This window comes from Drosophila rhopaloa, unplaced genomic scaffold (genome assembly GCF_018152115.1).
Source record: "Drosophila rhopaloa isolate 14029-0021.01 unplaced genomic scaffold, ASM1815211v1 contig_163, whole genome shotgun sequence".
Classification (NCBI taxonomy): Eukaryota; Metazoa; Arthropoda; class Insecta; order Diptera; family Drosophilidae; genus Drosophila; species Drosophila rhopaloa.
The window spans coordinates 15,329,135-15,348,953 of record NW_025335043.1 but is presented as its reverse complement, the minus strand read 5'-3'; the positions used below and the strand labels follow the sequence as shown (position 1 = coordinate 15,348,953).

General features: G+C 40.5%; 1 protein-coding gene across 1 annotated transcript; it reads left to right on the top strand.

The window, feature by feature from the left end:
- Positions 1-1,971: 1,971 nt before the first annotated feature.
- On the top strand, positions 1,972-19,716 carry LOC108038260 (protein sprouty). The gene is given in 4 exon segments (XM_044457526.1): positions 1,972-3,074; positions 15,804-17,573; positions 17,575-17,616; positions 17,618-19,716. Coding segments are annotated over 3 exon segments (1,851 nt in total). The 5' UTR covers positions 1,972-3,074; positions 15,804-16,019; the 3' UTR covers positions 17,873-19,716.
- The last annotated feature ends 103 nt before the right edge of the window (positions 19,717-19,819 follow it).

The window sequence follows — 19,819 nt, the reverse complement described above, 5'->3', positions numbered from 1 at the left end:
CAACGCCCACCCCCTCGAACCCACCCCTCCCCCAACTTTCTCCCTGTGTGTGCGTAATTTTCATTCATATAAAGCCAACGCGATGCAGTTTGCAGCGCAGTCAGCGTTTCTTATTTCTTGTACCTTTTTTGTTTCATATGAGAAATATACTTATTATTTACAAATAATATATTTTATTTTATTTTGTGTTTTTCAAAAACACATGTAATACGTAATATAAGTTTTTTAACAAGAAAATACCGTTTAGGGTTAAACATTGAAATTTCTTCTAGTTTCGTATTTAAAGAACGAATTAATATTTTAGAAATCATAGCTTTGGCTGTGAAGGGGAGCATAATTGTTGCTATTCTGGCTACTATAGATTTGGTGAAAACATGCTAGAGCAAAATTTCATTGAGGGAAAAACGCAGATAATGTGGAAAATGAGCCGAGAGTCGAGAGGTGATTGGCAAATTGGCGACGGGGAAAATTACCAAGTTTATGCACGCAACGGCCGGAAAAGCGACGACGACAGCACACCCATTCGTGGAAAACTTGTTCGGATCGGGATTCGCCGCGTAGGCAAGCCAACTGCTTAACCCCATAAGGCCTAAAGATCGGTAATTAATTTATATTTTATAAATATGAACCTTTTACCCTTAAGCAAATTCCATTGTACTTATACCACGACAGTCTTAAACAAATACACAGTTTTCAATGTAATTAATAATGATATTTATTCAATAATTATAATCTATTAATATTTTTTTTTTAATTTTCAAGATAATTAAATAATAAATCAGAGCTAAAAGATTATAAAATAAATATCGTTCCTAAAAAACACAATTTTGTATGGTGTGGAAGGGTTAATTGTGTGTTGAAGGCAGAGGCTGTGGTTGAGGGGGGTCGGCGAGGGGCTCGCGCATTGCGGGGGGCCCAGCTGTCGCTTGCTTTGCTGTATTTCTTGTATTTTTTGTATTTGCCGTATTTCGCTGTTGTTGCCTTTGCCTTTGCTTTGTTGTTTGTTTGCGCTGCGAACTGTTCGCTGTTTGCATTTCAAATTTAAGTGAATGAAAAAGAAACTGGCATGAATTCGCCTCGACCCCCCCTCCCCAGCCCCACTCAAAATAAAACCCCCTCCCTTCTGAAAGCGAACGAGCGCGCCTACAAGTTGGCATATTTTCAATTTCCGTTTTTTACACAAACACGAACAGGCACACGGACACGAATGGGGAAGGGCGGCGAGGAGGGGGACCTGGGGCGGACGAAGGCGGGTTTGGGGGGCCAGGGGCGGCAACGTCCGGTTGGTTTTTAGTACCAAAATTCGCTGTTGCTCTCGCTCTCCCACTGTCAATCTCTCTCTTAGATTGTTTCTCTCTCTTTTTCTCTTTCGTGATGGGTTGGTGACTAAAAAGTTTGAGGGGGTTTTGGGGGGGCTTGGGGTCTCCAACTAAGGCCGTTCATCGCCTGCCATGTGCCTTTGGCTTTACAACAAAAATCGCTGTAATGCATACGAATTCGCCGCGTAAGAGAGCGAAAGATACTTGCTCTCCCAGAAACATTCGCCTGAGTTTCATTGTGTGAGTGAGTTCAATTCGCTGCCAGCATTTCCTGTGATTGTTTTTTAGCCTTTTAAAAGCGTTTTTCAGGGATTTTTCACAAATAAAATATTTTTAACCAATTTCTATTAATTTTTGCTTAAAATAGTATTGAAAACCCCATTTAAAACCGCTTAAAAACCCCCGTAAAACGCCCATTCAGCAGTAGCTCTCTCACACACACTCTAACTTTTTAAAAATGAAAAATTTCGTTCAATTAAAAGGCAAAAAAAATCAAAAGAGACAGTGATCGCCGGTTGTTAGTTCGAAATCGCCGTCTCTCTTCTCTCGCCGTGAGTTAACATTCGGCTCATTTTGAGCAACAGCCCGATAACAGCGTACTAACAGGGGGAACGTCGAACTGAACTCATTCACACACTCAAACTCAGGCGAATGTATCTAAAACGACGGCGGCTCATTTCGCTTCAAAACCTCGTGACGAGCGGTGGCCGCGATTGCCGCGTTCGCTGTCTTTCCGATTTCCTCAAAAATCAAGCCACTTTTTGTATAAAACTGGAACATTTTTTTTCGAAGCAACCATCAAGCAAAACAATAACCTGTTAAACAAAACAAAACACTACCAAGCCGCGCTAAACAACCATATATACAACACAACAACCCAAAATCACTTGAAATTATATTCTGTGTGTGGTGAAAAGTGAGTGTTTATTTTTGGGAAATAGAAATAGTTTACCAAACCAATCGCTTCCAATGGAAATCATGTGCCTACAAATGCAAATTGCTTGAAGAAAATCAACAACGTCTATTTAAAAAAAAAAGAGAAAAAAGTCCAACTCAAGCCAATCAAATACAAAACGTGTTGGTTAAAAGTCAAATAACAAAAAAAAATACAAATTCAAACAACAACAGTCTCTCGCGCACACAAATATTTTTATATATATGTATGTACATATATAAAATTGCATAAAAATATTTTTTTACTCAAGACGAGACACAGATACAGATACATTCGCCGCACACAGGCGACGACGTGGCCCCCGCTTTCAGTGTGTTGGTGTATCTGTGTGTGATTGTGCGACGCCAGCAGCGCCGTCGACGTCGCTGCTCCAACAACAACAATAACAACGAAAGCAACAGCAGCAACAACAATACCGCCGGTCGCCAAAGTTGATTATTATTATTTTTTTGGCACGCCAAAAACCAGCGAATATAAAATAATACGAGGTTGTCGAAAATAATAACAAAATCAAACAACCGTCGCCGGCGTCGTTTTTGTGTTAATTAAATTTACTTTTGTGAATGAAATGCGAAAGAAAGCAAAGCGAAAAATCATCCCTAATAAATGCTAAATAAATCGAGCAGTCGCGATCGCGAGTAAGAATCCGAAGAACCCCCGCTCCAAAACGCCATTGGATTATACCCAAATCGCTACATTTTGGATACGCCACGAAAAAAAAAAGGATTACACAACATACAGCACACATTTATGGTGATAAATTACGGAATTTGCACCACGGATTGCTTTTGAAAATCAATGTAAGTTTCGCCCCCACAGCTGCCAAGATATCTGGGTACATGTACGAGTGTATCCCTCGGATACGTAGATACGTAGATACATAGATAAATAGCCGCACAAATTCTGCGCTTTCAGTTAATCACGTTTTGGCGTCTAACCTTCGGCCAGATGGATTGCCAGGAAATGCACAATTCTGATAGAAATAATTGGTGTATATGTTTATATTCCATGCGAATATCTGATTAATTTATGACTGCGTCGTGACATGTTTTTTCTTTTTCGCAAATAAACATAAGTAGTGATCAGCGTTTAGGAAGAAATATAGTGGGGCCAATCATGTTTTTCCGAAATTAAACATCACAGGAAAATAAACATTATTAGTATTAGAGATCAGAAAGAAATATTCAAACATCTTAGGTGTTAGTAAGATTAGGTTAATTTATCCCAATAGCAGAAAATTAGTTGCAAAGTTCATAAACTAGTATTCTATTATTTTCTGCTTTTCAAAAGCTTATCCTCCAGAGAAATCCCCGATACAAATCATCCTGTTTTCGCCCTCTAGAATTTCATTGAAGAATACAAAACGTTCTATAGATAGAATCGCTTTGATCTCGCCAGAGAGTGCTAAAAATAAATATATATAAATGCATTAACTGTCAAAGTGAAATCAAATAAATTTCCCTGTTTTCATTTGATATACAGATGGTTGCCGTATTTTTTTTTCGTCCGCCGAACAAAATGTTTAACTGACATTTCAAGTTGTTTGTTTGCCTGGCCTCGTCTCCCATCGGTATTTGCTGATCGGGCGGACAGATAATCCCCACAATATCACATTTTATTGAAAATAAATTGCTCTCCGGAGAAATTCTAGAATGTGAATTTATAAAGTTGTTTCATTGTTGCCCAGGGATCGACTTTATCAGTCGGGCCAGACGATCCGATCGGATTCGATCCGATCCGACGATCCGACGATCCAACGATCCAACGATCCAGAGATCGATCGATCACAACCCGTTCCCGTTCTCGATCCACAGAGAATTCCATTCACAAATCAGTCGACTGACGACTGACTTTAGCTAAACCCTTCTAATCAGTTGCCCACTTTTTTCTTTGTACACTTTTTGTTTTGATGTGATGTGTGGCAAACCTTTGGACACTCGAGCGTGTTTTTCTACTCTATTTTTAGACACTTTTCGTTGGGTATTGGTCTTAATCTAGAGGGAAAAAGAGTGTGCGAGGTGAGGCAGTTTCGTCATCGATACTTTTTTTGTGGCTCGATAAGGCCCCCACTCGGAGGAGGCATTAGGCTCGTTTTTTCGGGGCTTTGCCTGCTGCTTTTGCTTTCTTTTTCACGCTGACACACGCTTAAAAAATCAGAAAAAATAAGAAGGTGAGGGAAAGAGCAGACTGATAAACCAACGAAAAATATTTAAGTTTATTTACTTTTTGCTGGCTGTTAATTTTTGGGGCTAACGGAAACGAGAGGCAGAATAAATAAAAGAGGCGTAAAAACTTTTCAACCGATAAGTTAACATTTTTTTTTTGATCGATGGATGGGTTGGCCGGGTGAGGGTTTTACCAATTTTCAATTGAATTAAGTGGTCTTCTTCTCTCGGTTCTCTGCTCTGAATTTATGTCATAGCCAAAAATACACAAATACAAATTTCATTCATAATGGTAGGAAATTCTCGCGTTCGTTTCGTTTCGTTTGGTTTCTGCCAAAAACCAAAAACATGTGCACACAAACATATCTGAATAAATAAATTAAATGCTTAATTTTTATTAGCTAAATAAACAGCTAGACACACAGATCCACAATGACGTTGATGACGCAGACGCCGAATAGACAGCCAGATAGATGGGAAAGTCGTGAAGGTTTTGTGAGGTTTCTATACTATAAGTACTATATGTATACTTGTGGTCGAGCAGAGAACTTTGTAGATCACCTGTAACTTTGTATGCCTTTAATCAATCCGCTCCCCCCCCACACCTGATTTATAGCGATTCGTCTATATATACATCCATGCCATGCATATATCTTCCTCTGTCTTATTTGGGATATATCAAGAATAGCCAGCAGAAATAAAATTACACGAACAACAGGCGAGGGGCCGAAATGACAGCAAATTAATTGCATTCGCAACACTAAAAATAGATAATCGCGAAACTGTTACCAAAATGTAAGGCAGGCATGGCCCATGGGGATACATTATATATAGTATACTATATAGTATGTACTATATAGTGCGATGCTGACGACAACAACCGACGGCATAATTGAAACAACGGCTCAACTAAACATAGAAACCGCACTGCAGAGTGCTCATAACAATCTATGCCGAGTACTAAAAGATATATATCAGGGCGATCAGATCAAGTGGAATGCGGGCGATATATCCACCCCATGTGACATTTACTGAACTCGAGGAAGGTGTAGAACGCCTCAATGGGCTGGGATCTCAGATGTGCCCTATAGATAGTCATGGCACATATATAGTAAAGTGTCTATAAGATATGTGTTTGCGCTGCCAGCAAAGCAAAACGCCAAATGACAGCCCAACAAGAACCAAAACCAAAACCAAAACCAAAACCGAAACTCAACTGAACTGAGAGCAACAACAACCATTTTTATGCCGCAAGCAAACATGTGATTTTCATTATTTTTGTCGTCGCACCGACGCTGAACAGAAAAACAGAAAAAAAAGAAAGAACGCCAGCGAAAAATGGCCTTTTTATTTTTAAAAATTATAATTTTTAAAAATAAATCGCACAACAACATCAACAACAAGAGTGTTTGTTGTGGGGGCCAACACACAATTGCAATTGAAAGAGCTGACGACTAGTGGATTTATAAAGACCACGAAGTAAATTCAAAGTGGCTTTGGGCTTATAAAAGATCTTTTTGGGGTTAATCATTAATTAATGGGTCTATGGAGTAATTATACGAAAACCTTTTTGATGTTGCTTCTTTCTATATATAATTCAATTAGTTATAGTTAGGTAAATTTGGTTTTTATCATTTATATAACATTTCAAATGGTTATGATTTTAATGTAATTTATTCTACACAGTTCAGATTCATGGAATATTTAAACAAAAATAGTTGGAGTAATTATACGAAAACCTTAGGTATTAGGTTTTTATCATTAATATAACATTTCAAATGGTTATGATTTTGATGTCATTTATTCCACAAAGTATCTTCTGATTCAAGGAGCATTTAAACAAAAATAGTTGGACTGTCATAAATCCCATCAACAGATATCCGATTTGATTACTATTTTGCACAATTCCACTTGTGTATTCCCCTCGACGAATGCATGTTTAAGCTCTTTTCCATGGCTCTAACTACGTTTTGAGGCTTTCCTGGCAAATCTTGTCCATTAGCAAACTAAGACAATAGCTGCACCCCCTTTTTGTTCAATGGGGCTTTCCAGATCAGCCCACGCCCACTATAGCTCACTTCCGTTTATTCAGTTTGAGGTCGCTGATGGGGAGAGGAGGGGGTTGGTGGTCAGAAAGGGGGAAGGGAGGCAGTTGACCACCCAAGAGGCGAGGCGGTGGTCGAGCAACGCATACAAAACGCTCATTAATCGAGCGTCTTTAGAAATGGCCTAAACACACAGACACAGCCCTCTACATACATACATATATATACGAGTATATATATATCCGACTATATGTGCGCAGCTAGCAAAAACAAATCGTTGGCCCATAGAATTGTCGTCAATGAATGGCTGCCGCCGACAACCGACAACCCATGATAAAGCCAAAGATGTCGGTGATGATAATGACGATGGGCACAGAGCAGTCATCATGGCTAAAGTGAGCCAAAGATGACATTCTTGGGGATTGGTTAAGTGGGTGGTTGGGTGGCTGGGTGGCCGGTAACTGCTTATGACAGCCCTTTGAATTGGACTGGCAACTCGTAATGCAATTGCCTGGGCGTGACCTTTGCCACCCGCAGGTGACAACTTGGACACGTCCAAACAAATGCGAATGCCGCCACTTCTCCCCCGCTCGCTATCCCCACTTCATATGCAAAGTCTGCACGAGTGCACAGTGAAAAATTATAGTTAATGACAAAATAAACATAGTAATTTATTAGTCATTATAAATTGAGAGACTTTGGAGTTATACTTGCAGAATAGTTTTTACTGCTTTTACAATTGTATAATACTTTTAAATGGCTTTAACTTCAAACACACCTCACTACAATCATAATACAATTATTAAAATATCTCAGATTGTATAATAAAGGGATTTTTGGAACAGGTAAACGGTGTTTAAAATCCTAAACTCTTTATAAAGTCCTTAGCTCATATCCTCATTTAAAATTCCTTACAAAGAATAATAATTTCCCTTTAATTTCCCTTTAACTATTATGGTTATTTGTTTTCTCTCCATGTGGGGTCAAAAATAGCTAAGCAAGCGTGGGCCAGGACTTGTGTGTATTGGTGGTATCTGCGTGTGAGCGTAGGTGACCTCAAGACGGGCCCACGCAGCCTTCCTTGGAGACCTTCGGTGGGCGTGCTCTACCACCCAAAACCCCCTCCCCCCAATCCCCATTGAAACACTTTAAGCGTCAGTTCGCCCCGTCCGTCTTATCTAAAAAAGTTACAGGTGGGGCAGTGGAGCTCTGGGGATATGGATATTATGCACTGCAAGACTGTGGCTTTCCGCTTCTTTTTCCCTCTTCCTTTTTGTTTTTTGTTCGTTGGAAATCGGCGAGCTAAAAATAGATTTCGGTTGCCACGCTTCGAGGAAAATGAGGAAAATTAGGAGCGAGGCAGACGAGTCAAGTGCGTGTATCTGTGCGGCTTTTGTGGGCGGTTGGGTTGTCTTTTTGCTGGTGTGTCTGGCTTTTTGGGGGTGTGTTCGTGACACGAAAACTTTTACGATTCTAATTGGGCGAAATTCTTAAAGGTTTTTTATGTAAAAATAGCCCACTTTTGATGTTTGAGTTGTGAAATTCCTTATATTTAATCTGCTACGAATATTATCTAGCTTTTAGCTTTTCATTTGAATTAGCTCTTTTTTATATCGTTTTAATAACGAGGAGTTTATGTACAGTTACTCACCTCAAACTCACCTCTTATATGTTTAATATTTATGGCTTGAGTTTAGTAACAAAGTAGCTATATCATTTGAAATTATTGTATTTATTTTCGGTGAAGAACATTACATATTTAATTGTTAGTAATACTTTTTAATTTGCTTTCTTGACATCTCTAGCCATTGAGAAAAGTTTCCTGCCAAAGTCACGCACTTTTGGCCTCATTCTTTGATCAACTTTGGCTTTGCCTTCGCGTCTGTGTGGGTGAGTGGGTGGTTTGGTGTTTTTTGGGTACTTTTTTCGGAAGATGTGTGTGTGTGTGTTTGTGTCTGAATCTGTGTTGATACACATTAGGGCGGGTCAGGTTGTTTACACTGCCTTCTCGCCAATTTGGGGTATTTTTCCCTTCGCGGGGGGAGTGTTGGGGTAAAGCGGGTGGTTTTTGCGGGCCTATTGGGGACCCAATTGTTGTTGCTATTTCGGGGCAAGGACTCTATAAATAGCTGGGAAATTTATATAGCAGACACAGAGACAGACAACCTGGCATTCGGTGCCTGTGTGTGTGTGTGTGTGTGTGTCTTCCATTGACGTCATCACCAGCATGTCATGAGTTTGCTGTGCAATTCTAATTTATTTAGTCTTTTTCTTTTTTTGGGCCAGGCCAATGAGCATTGTCTGTGTGTGTGTGTGTGTGAGTGTGTCGCTCTCACAGATACCCACCAACACTCAGGCACTCCGCCAGCTGTCGCCTGTGTGTGGGCGTTTGCGCGTGTAAGGATGTGAGCGGAATTTTTGAATAGAACACGCAAATTAGATATAGAAAATTATGTGTATGCTCTATGCTCACGGCTCTATTAGTGTGCCTTTGCCCTGCCCTCATTGTACATGGTATTATACTTTTGCCTCGAGAGGGTTGGGCCGCGATGTCTACCAAAGTGTGGGCGTTGCTCAGGGATCCGAGGGGGGGCGGGGAATGGTATCATGGCTAGATATCGGCGGCAGGAAGGTAACTGTATTATCATGTCGAAATTATAATGCCAGACGGATGGAAAGGGGCTGTACTGCGTGGGAAAGTTTAAAGAGTTGCGGCAGTGGGATCATTATGGATGGTCCGCTTTTAAAGAAGTAGCTTCAAAATGAGACTTATTTTTACAATGATATTACCAATCTTATTTAAAGGCCTAAAAACTTCAGAACCATGCCATTCTATTACTTTAATTTATCATTTACCTAAGCTTAAGACCTATTTCAATGTTCATATTTCTGTTTATTTTATAACTGCAAAATATTAAAAGATATAAAAAACACATATAAAGTTTAAAGCAGTTTCCTAACTGCAATTATTGATTTAGTATAAACATGATTTCTAAACCTCAAAAATCTCAAGTTTTAGCCAGAGTAAAAGAAAATAGTCTTACTCGAAACATAAACATAACATTTGGGTGAAGTTTCTTGTTTTTGTTTTCATAATCTGATTTCTGTTCCCAGCCCCAAAGCAAATAAATCATCCCACATATCATTCCTTGGCAATGAGGCAACCCCCCCTACCCCCTTACCCACCCGATCATTCAGTTCTGTTATAATACCCCATTTACGAGTGCACCTTTTCAAGAATGAAGCGAATGCAGGCGATTGAGAATTACAACAAAGGAGGACGGGCAAAAAAAGAAAGAAATAGAAATCCAAAATGAAAGGAGAGCAATCACCCATAGAGTGAGACGGCTAGATAAGGAAAAACAAGCTAGCCTTTGGGAAAAAAAAAGAGAAATTTTTCACAATGAAACATAGAAAACATCTGTTGGATGTTTCTATAAGGCTGCGAGACGCGAACTGGTGGAGGAATCCCAATCTCTCGACCGATGTTGCTGCTGCTGCTGTTGCAATAGTGTTGCAATAGTGTTGCTGCTGTGCTCAGTGTTGCTGTTGTGCACGACCAGACAAAAGGTGCACCAACAATGGAACACCACTTACGCACATGAAAATAAGGTAGAATGGAGAATGGGATGGAGATGCCAGGGCAACGGGCAACAACACATGTTGCAGCTTCCTTTTCGGCTGCCACTTAACTGCAACTCACTTCAGTCATTACAACTCGTGGAGGAGAATTCTACCTGAAATCTACCTACTTTACGCACACAATCCGATGCGAAGTGTATGGGCTGCTGAAGTCTAGAGAAAACGCAGATCGGACGGGACGGAGACAATCAGCCCGAGAAAATCTTAAGGTCGATCACTTGTAGTTTATGGGCTTCTTCTCCTTCTCCTTCCCCTTCACCCTCTCCCTCTCCCTTCACTGCCTCTTCCTCTCGGCGTTCTCCAGACCTTCAGACCTCTAGACCAGATCAAACCAGACCAGACAACAGAACAGACCGGCATTATAAGCCCAGGGAAATCGGGGGAGAAGAGTTGAGCAACAACGGGGAACTAGTTCTTATTTATTTTCCATCTATTACAGCACAAGATATCTTATAATAGGCCAAGATGGATTGTGTAACTTCTCGTTTGTTATCTCAATAATAAATTTCATTCAATTAATAAATAGCTGGTGCCTACTATTATATGACAATATTAAAATTACCATAATGAAGAGGATTAAAGTGCCTTTGAGAAACTGGTTAGTTTGCTAAGCGATTACTAAACTACTACAGTACATATTTAAATTTGTTTTGATAATAAAATATTGTATTACAACATGAAATATTATTTTCCATTTAGTTAAAATATTTAACTTAAAAGTTATTGTGTAAGCAATTTGGTTCTAAGTAATTTAAAGTATACATTGTTTGCAAACATAATCTGAACAAACTTGGAGTAACCATGGCGTAGATTTTTTCAACAAAATAGGTAACCTAATATTAGAGATTCCATTTTCCCGAACCAGTTCCATCGGCGACATCTCTGAATACCCGACTGTTGTCTGGGCCTCCGGTTTGATGGCATCTTCTTGGCTCAGCTCATTTGTTGGTGATTTGATCTTTTGCCTCTTCTCGGCTTCTTCTCCCCTCGAAAAACCCCTACTCCGGCGATCTCGACCAGAGTTGGCTTCAATGATTTCTATAAAAGTAGAGGAAAACCCGAGCCGAGCCATTCCAGACCAAGAATGAACATAATCATCATTATGATAATTATCATTCGGGCCGACTTTGGAGTATATGTATGCGTGTGCCTTCATTAACACACACTTCCAGCCCTTTGCCACATGTGCTGCTCATTTGCTTTGAAAACTATTAGCTGATGCTGCTGCTGTGCTGTTGCTGTTGCTTTTGCTGCTGCTGCTGATGTTGCTGCTGTGGCTGCAACATATGGTCGGTTGGGCATTTAAATAGTTTAATGATCTGTGCTCTGTGACTGGGCTGTTGGTGTTGTAGTTGTTGTTGTTGTTGTCGTGGCAGCAGAAGCAGCATCAGCAACAGCACACCAGCAACAGCAACAGCACAGCAGCAACATCAAGCGATTCCCGTTTCAATTTCAGTTTTCTCATTCGCGTTTTGTTCCCTCCGAGTTGCCTGCAGTCATTAGCGTTTCCTGTGTAGGTTTTTCATCTGTCGCTCTTCGCATTTCATTTATCTACTCATGTGTGTCTGCCCTCGGAGCGTGTGTATCCGCACATATATTTGGCAGGGGTTCACAAAACATATTTTTAAAACCGGAGTTCGAAAGGGAGATTTTAGATTCAAAATAAATCACATACATAAATTGTTTATTTTTAAAAACTTTGAGATGAACTGCATTAAACTTGACACAAAACCAGAATAAGATCAAAAAACCAAATATAACAAAAACATTTTTTTACACATACTTAAATTAAAGCACGGTTTCCAGACATGATAAAATGAATTGCAATTCGTACTTTTCGTGTCGTCATTGCTGACAGTTTCAAAAATGCGTGAATAAACACGAGATCAGCACTAAAATAAATTAACACAAAGTAGGCTTAAAAAAAGACCATTAAAGAGTCTAGAAAAATGTGAAGTTTGTTTTCATTTTTAGTGCCAAGATTACATTTGTTTTACTTGTAGCATTTTTGTATATTTTCTGAGCTGATATCTTAACTATTAAACCAAAAAAGACTATTAAATACCTTCAATACCTCATCTAAATCAAGCTGAAATTACCTGTTCCTTATTTACTTTTCACTGAGAAATGCCTATTAAAAATAAAAAAGTGTTCAAAGCCGCAATTAATTGTTCTTTATTTCGTGTTTACTTCTGCCTGCTGCGTTTTGTGAATAATTTAATTGGGTCATGATGGCATTACCCGGTGGGCAATAACTTTTATTAATTCATTTGACAATTGGAACGGTAAACGTAGCCGTTGATAAGGCAAATATCGGACTCTCGTTCGCCAGAAACATTATTCGCCGGCTTATTAACCAGAATGGCAGCCCCATCGAAAAAAAACCTGTTTGCATTTGATTTTCGCCAGAGTTTATTTTTATATAAAAACGCTTCGCTTGAGGCTGTTGTTGTTGTTGGGCTGTCTGTCTGCCTTAAATAATTTTATTTAAATCGCAACTGGCAGTGACACTTGTTTGTGCAAACAGCCAAACAAACAAACAAACAAACGCAAACCAACAAAGGCGAATCTCTTCGAATCGTTTGAATGAATTAGCCGGGGCGACAAAGACCTTCAGCCCCCCGTCGTATTTTCACTTATTAATGAAAACGTTTCAAATGCCACATTTCACATTTCGTGCGCCATTGAATCACACTCTCTGCCAGCGAAATAATTTATTTTTTATTCGGGCCCCACTGCGATCCAAGGTCAAAGTTTGCCCAACACTAAAAAAAAAAAGGAAAACAGCGAGGTGAAAGAATTTTAGCGCAATTAAAAATAAGCGAGTGAACGCAAAAAAAAAAGCAACAAAATTGTTTCGAAATTACGTACTCTATTGTTGTGTTCTATCTGCTGTGCCCAATTAATTTTAAGAATGAAATCGAAATCTTGGCATTACTTTCGGGTGTGCGTCAAACGTTGAATTATGTTTATTTATTTTTTATTGAGCAATTTGAATATGTTTTTTATGGCCGCATTTACACCTTTTAATTGGAATTTTACTGGCTCAAATTTATGGATAATTAAGAACTCATCTTCGATTTGAAACACATTCACTGTATGACTACAACTAACATCAAAGCCTTTGTCCCCAGAATTCATTCTTAAAAAAGCTTATAAATAGTTTACTACCTAGAATTTCGTATATCAAAGAGCGGAAAAATCGAAATGACGCTTACAGTTTTCCACACCCCCTCCCCTCGCCCCACCAGAAAAGTCGATTGCCAAATACATAAAGATGAGGGACCTGTGCCGCGATTTTCTTATTGGCAATCAGTGGCGATCTGCCACTGCCTCTGCCCCAAGAAACCCCACGACGTGTGTTTTCGTTGATTTTCTATTTTGTTTTTCCCAATTGTGATCATTCTCGAAAATTGTTTTTGAGTACCGGACATGACGTCAATAAGTGGGCGTTTGTGTTAATTTGTATACCCCCCGAAAAGCACACACTCAACCCACTCGCATACCAATGTATATGTGCATATATGTGTACTCTCTGTATTTATTTCTTTTGGGGCGTAGAAATTTTCTTTGGCGCTAAAAACCGTTTTTATGCGGCACAATAATAATAATAATAATTCGTTGGGCTTTTTATCGCCAGATATAGGCGCATATATACAGAAGTGGGCAAGAGAATAGTGGTAAATGTAAAATATTTGGAAATATTATTTAAAAGATTTTAACTTAAATTGTAGGATATTCTTTAAATAAAATTATTAATATTGTATAGTTACTGGCAAGTTAGCTTTATTATTTTGCACACAACTGTGTGTTTGGCTGGCTCTTTTATTAATTTCAATGGAACAGAGTCGCCATTTATTAATTTCCTGTATTTCCTTATTTGCCGGAGGGGCCACCTCGTGCCTTGCCTTTAATTATGTGTAAACAAATATTTATCTAAACGCGACGTCTGGCGGGCTTTTCGATCTTCCCGGCCGATCGCATTACTCATACGCCGCGTTGACCAGATTAACTGCTGCATCGCTATAAAACCGAAAGAACATGCCATAAAAATACAGTTGTTTCGCCATAAAAATGCTTTATTTCGCCTGGGCCGCAATCGCAATAGCGATCGTGCCATAATTAACATGATCATCATCAACGCCGAAATATGTACCCAGTCAAAGTTCAATTAGCATCAGTTTTTTTCTTTATTCGCTCGTCTCGATTCTTCGCTCTCGATTGGCATGTACATTCATATGAATATGTATATGCAAATCGGGATCGAGATTCCCATTCTCATTCCGAATCCAAATCCAAATCGCTAATTTCTTTTCGATATGCCAAATCGAACAATTATTTTTATGGCCCTACGTAATACGGAGTGGAGCGGAAATGGCGGAAAGCGAGGGGCGAATGCTGAATGGAATTTTGAATTTCGCGGACGAATCGCATCCGATAGGCGGGGTGAAAGCAATTAAGGCAGATAATGGGGGTTAGCGGTGTCGAGGGCGGCAGATTCGTTTGTATTTGGAGCCCCAAAAAATCCCGAGTAGTACTACTACCCGTATCCAGCTTAAATAGCAATTTGATCTTTAACATTTGGCAGTAGGGCCAAGCCCAAGTTTCCCCAGAAACTACGAGCCACAATCTCCGAAAAAACATCATGTCCCGCCGATTCGAGTGAACCCGAAAGCATTATGAACCGAAATAATAATAATCATAAAGCCAGTGTGTTGTTGCCCTATGATGTTTACATATAAAAAACGAACGAAGAAAACGCCGTCTTTATCTGTACGAATATAAATATGACGGGGCGACCTTCTCGCACTTCGGTTTCCTAGCTGCGGAATTAATTACGAACATTAAACCGTCGACGGAGAAGAGTTCACTTCTTCTGGCCATTTAATCCAAACAAAAGCATCTGGCACTTTGGACCCGAGGGGCACGCCTCGTGCTGGACTATTTCCACTATTTTCCACTATTTCTGGGCTCTTATTTATTTTGCGTTTATCCATAAGCACGGCAAACCCATCTACGTGCCATTTTTGTGACTGCGGAAAACTGCAAAATCGATTCATGGCACTCTTGCACTTTTTTTTGGGTGGCCCATAAATAAACGTGGATTTCTTTTAGGCGTTGTTTAAACAGTAAATCTTTTAAAAATAGACAAGATATGGATCACTTTTAATCCACAATCTTGGAAGGGTGCTACTGCTTCTAGAAATATAATAATCCTTATTCCGTAGGGAAAAGCCTTACTGCAACACATGATTTAGTTTCTAACAATATATTTGCATAACATATTTATTGGCTATTTTATTTTGAAACAAAATACCAATGAAAAGGAAATACAACCTAGAAAATAATTATCAATTGGTCCTATCTTTAATGCAATCTATTGAAATTTATCTTAATAATTAGGATACTACTCATTATTTTTAGAAAATAACTAAAGTGTTTTACCTGGGGTGTCATAGAAATCTCTTCCAACCAAATATGTATAAAAATTCGTGTTTATTAAATGATACCATAGTAAAAAGTACATCATCTACATTTAAAAGGTTATAAAAAGTAAGAATAAAATTAATACTTATAGACTGCCCTTCCAAAGATCTTTCTAAAATGAAATAATATTTCCGTTAAAGGAAATCCTTTAAGCCATACTAATTCCCTTTGTTTTTCCTCCCCTTTGCAGAAAGCAATCGCTGTCCGAATCTGCGAAAGGATGAAGGCAGACCGAGCTGAGTCCGGGCGCAGCAACTACGATCGGCGGCATTGAGGATCTCGGATCCGGATCTGGATTCGGATCTCGGGGCGGAGGAGCTGTCTCGATCTCGAGGTGGAGCGAGGAGCAGAGGCGCCGGAGGAGTGGAGGAGTGCAGCTGGGGAGGAGTCCTGGTTACAACACTACATGGATCGCAGAAATGGCGGCGATCCCTTGGCGCCACCCCGGCCCCCGAAGTTATTACCCCGAGTGCATCGACCAAGGGCGCCGGAGCCGACATTGAGTGGCGTCGATCAAGGAGTGGGATTGGGATTGGGAAACGGACTGGGACTGGGAGTAACTGCATCATCCGCGACACCAGCAGCACCACCAACAATCCATAACAACAATTCACAGCAGCAACTTAGTATTACGGCGAGCAACAACAACAACAACAACAACAATACGATATCGATTATACCCGCATCGGCGGACTTCGACGACTACCAGATCCACCACCTGACCTTCCTGCCGCAGCGACCCAGCAGTTTGAGCCGGAACAGCAGCACGGCCTCCTCGACGACGGCCACGGGGATCAGCTCGGGATCGGTGTCCGGCTCCAGTTCGAGCTTCACCCGACGCCGACCGCCGGCACCAGTGCCGCTGCTAGGTGGCAACATCAGCAACAGCAGTAGCAGCAACATCAACAGCAACAGCAACAGCAACAGCAGCAACACCAACAACATAAACATCAACAACAACAACTTCCTTAGTCATTTCCAAAGCGCTGAGCCGGCGAGCCACGCCCTGGGCCAGCCGCCCGCCTCCCCCGTCACGCTGGCGCAACCGCGACCCGAGTCCGAAAGGCTAACCAACGAGTATGTGGACACGCCGCTGCAACATGCGACGCGCTCGCAACATCCGGCTGGCCAGCAGGATAATGGCCAGACGACCACCCACCACCTGCTGCTGCTGCCCCAGCGGAATCAGTATCTGCTGCAGCAGTTGCAGCATCAGCAGCAGCAGTTGCAGTTGCAGCAGCAACACCAGCAGCAGCAACAGCAACAGCAGCAGCAGCAACACCAGCAACATGCGCGACTGGCGACGACGACGCAGGCGACGTCCCTCGGAAGCGACCACACCGATGGCTTACTACATTCGCACCTGCACACTAGCACTAAACCACCACCCGCCTCGAAGCAGCCGGCAGTGCCCAGACTCGGAATGGGTCTGGGATTGGGAATGGGCCTGGGTCTGAGCCAGCCCATCATCACCAAGCAGCCGGCGGTGAGCACGCAAAAGGAGCACATGCATGCGCTGGAGGAGCTGCTGCAGCCGGGCGGAGCAGGTGGAACTGGAGGACCCCTCGTGATGGCCGGAGATCCCAGTCGGCAGAGCAGCCTACTATGTCCGCGATGTGGACGTTGCCGCTGTGACCAGTGCCAGAGCCCCAGGCCGCTGCCACAGACGTGGGTGTGCAACAAGACGTGCCTGTGCAGCGCCGAGTCGGTCATCGACTATGCCTCCTGTTTGTGCTGCGCCAAGGCTTTGTTCTACCACTGTGCCCGGGACAATGACCTGGATTGCGACGATGGCAATGGCACGCCCTGCGTGGACAATCCCTGCTCCTGCGGCCCCTACAAGCGGACGCAGCGATGGGGCTGGCTGGGTGCACTGTCCATCTTCCTGCCCTGCCTGTGGTTCTACTGGCCCATGCGGGGCTGCATGAAGCTGTGCGAGAAGTGCTACGGCAGGTTTGCAGGGCAGGGGTTGCCGCTGCCAGGGCATCGTGGGAGGAGGAGAGGGGCGGAGGAGGAGGAGGAGGAGCGGGAGGGATCGGGTCCACCAGCAGCATGCTGCCCATCGTACCGCTGGCCATCAATGGCGGTGGCGGCGGACTGGGCGGCGGGGTGAGCCTCGCGGGGGGAGCGACGGAGGGCGGACTAAGCCAGGGCAATGGCAAGGCCATGGAACACGGATGCAGTGCCGCCAGGAGCATCCTGCGCAAGGGCGACCTCACCCCGGAGAAGCGGCTCCTCGACTCCAGTCCCGACTACTAGGCTGGGTCTTCTTTTTGTGCCCGGTTTTTCCTCGAGATGAAAACCCCCAAGCACAAAAGGAAACCCAGGCGAAGTCGTGAACATATACCCCCATATATATATATATACGGAAAATATTTAATATATGATTTAAAAAAGGATACATAAAAAAAGAGGAAAGATAGAAAGATAGAAAGAAAGAAAGAAAGAAGGGAAAATTAAATAACCAAAGACTGCAAACAGATAATTATTAATTATTAGAAATGTTATTTAAAAAATAATTTTTGCTTAAAACAAAACGAGTGGCGAAAGTGTGGAAAGATGAGAAACTGACGAAAAACGAATGCGATTAGGAATTATTTTTCGAACGATTTTTTGCATTATTTGATTTTGTTTTTACTTGCTTAATTAACTCTTCAGTTCAATGTTCAATTTCTAAGTCAAATTCTTACTTTAATAAACATAAATAGTTGTATGCAAATAATTCCAATGAATTTTCCACGAATGTAAAGTAAACGGGCGAAAGTTTTTTTATTATTATTTTCATATACAAAACTGAACAATTTGGGGCAAGCGTAACAAAACACCAGATTATATATACCTATATACACACACGGGAGAACTTTTAGAGAAATATTCAATGGCGTAAATTAGTCAAATATTATATATATACCAAGTCCAGTCCATTTTTGATGTTGTAGAAAGAACAGAAACAGAAAATTTAAAGAAAAAACACAAAAAGAATACGAAAACCGAAAATTACACAAGAAATATTGTAGAACTTTACGAATTTAAATCCTAAAATTGATATGTGTGTGTGTATGTGTGTTGAGGGCGACGAACTTTTCGATAAATTTAGAGCATCCTATAGATCAGTCTAAATGTGCTTAGATATCGTTATAGATGTACTGCAAACCAAAAGTCAGTTAGTTTACTCTACCAACTACGGAGTCGGAGGAAATCTTAGGAGCGAATATATGGGATTACGAAATCGGTTGCTTATGAACGTATTTTATAGTGAAGCAGCCCCAAAAATGTGAGCAAGATTGTATATACAAGTATAATGAAATTTTTAAGCAAAGTGCGAGATACAAAATGCAAGCAAATTCCAAATAATAGAAAAACAAAAGAAAAAAACAAAGCAAAACTTAAGTGTAACGATAAATCCACATCTAAATGCAGCAAAAATACAAAACAAACAACAAACATTTTTTGTATAGAATATCCATATGAAATATGACAACAAAAACAGTGGCAAATTAGCAACTTAAAACAAATTTATACACGTAAAAGCAAGAAGCAAGCGAAAAAAGTAAATTAAAGATTAATGTTAAACACTAAAAACAAATTACTATATGCTATATATGTAATCTGTATATGTACTATATATAACTATATATATACGCCTAGATATACACAACCAGAAAAACTATGCTTAAAAACTCCTAACTTCTAAAAAAAACGCAACAAAAAACGAAAAAAGAAAAACCCCAAAAAACAAACTAAAAGCTGGAAAAATCCTTAAAGCCTAGCCGTTAATGAAAATTCAAGAAGCGCAGACCTACAAGCAAAAAACAGAAAAATTATACACGCATAAAGATAACGATAAAGATAAACATTAATATTTAAGGCACTCTATACATACAAAAAAGCTATGCATAATGAATATTTATTTTATTTGTACATTTCATTATAATAAAATAAACTGAGTAGAAAGGAGGAGAGGCGAGGAGTAGGACGAGTAGGCGGGGTTTTGAGTGCGAAACCCTGGAGAACCAGAAGAACTTTATGTAATGTTTTTAGAATGTATGTTCCGTTAAAAACTACAAAATAAAAAAAAACCATATAATACTAAAAAAATATAACAATTTGGACGTGTTTTATTTGGGTTTTTATTACTTATTTGCAACAAAAGGAACAAAAGGAACAAATATTTGTAAATATGTTAAAGAGTCTTTTATATTTCCT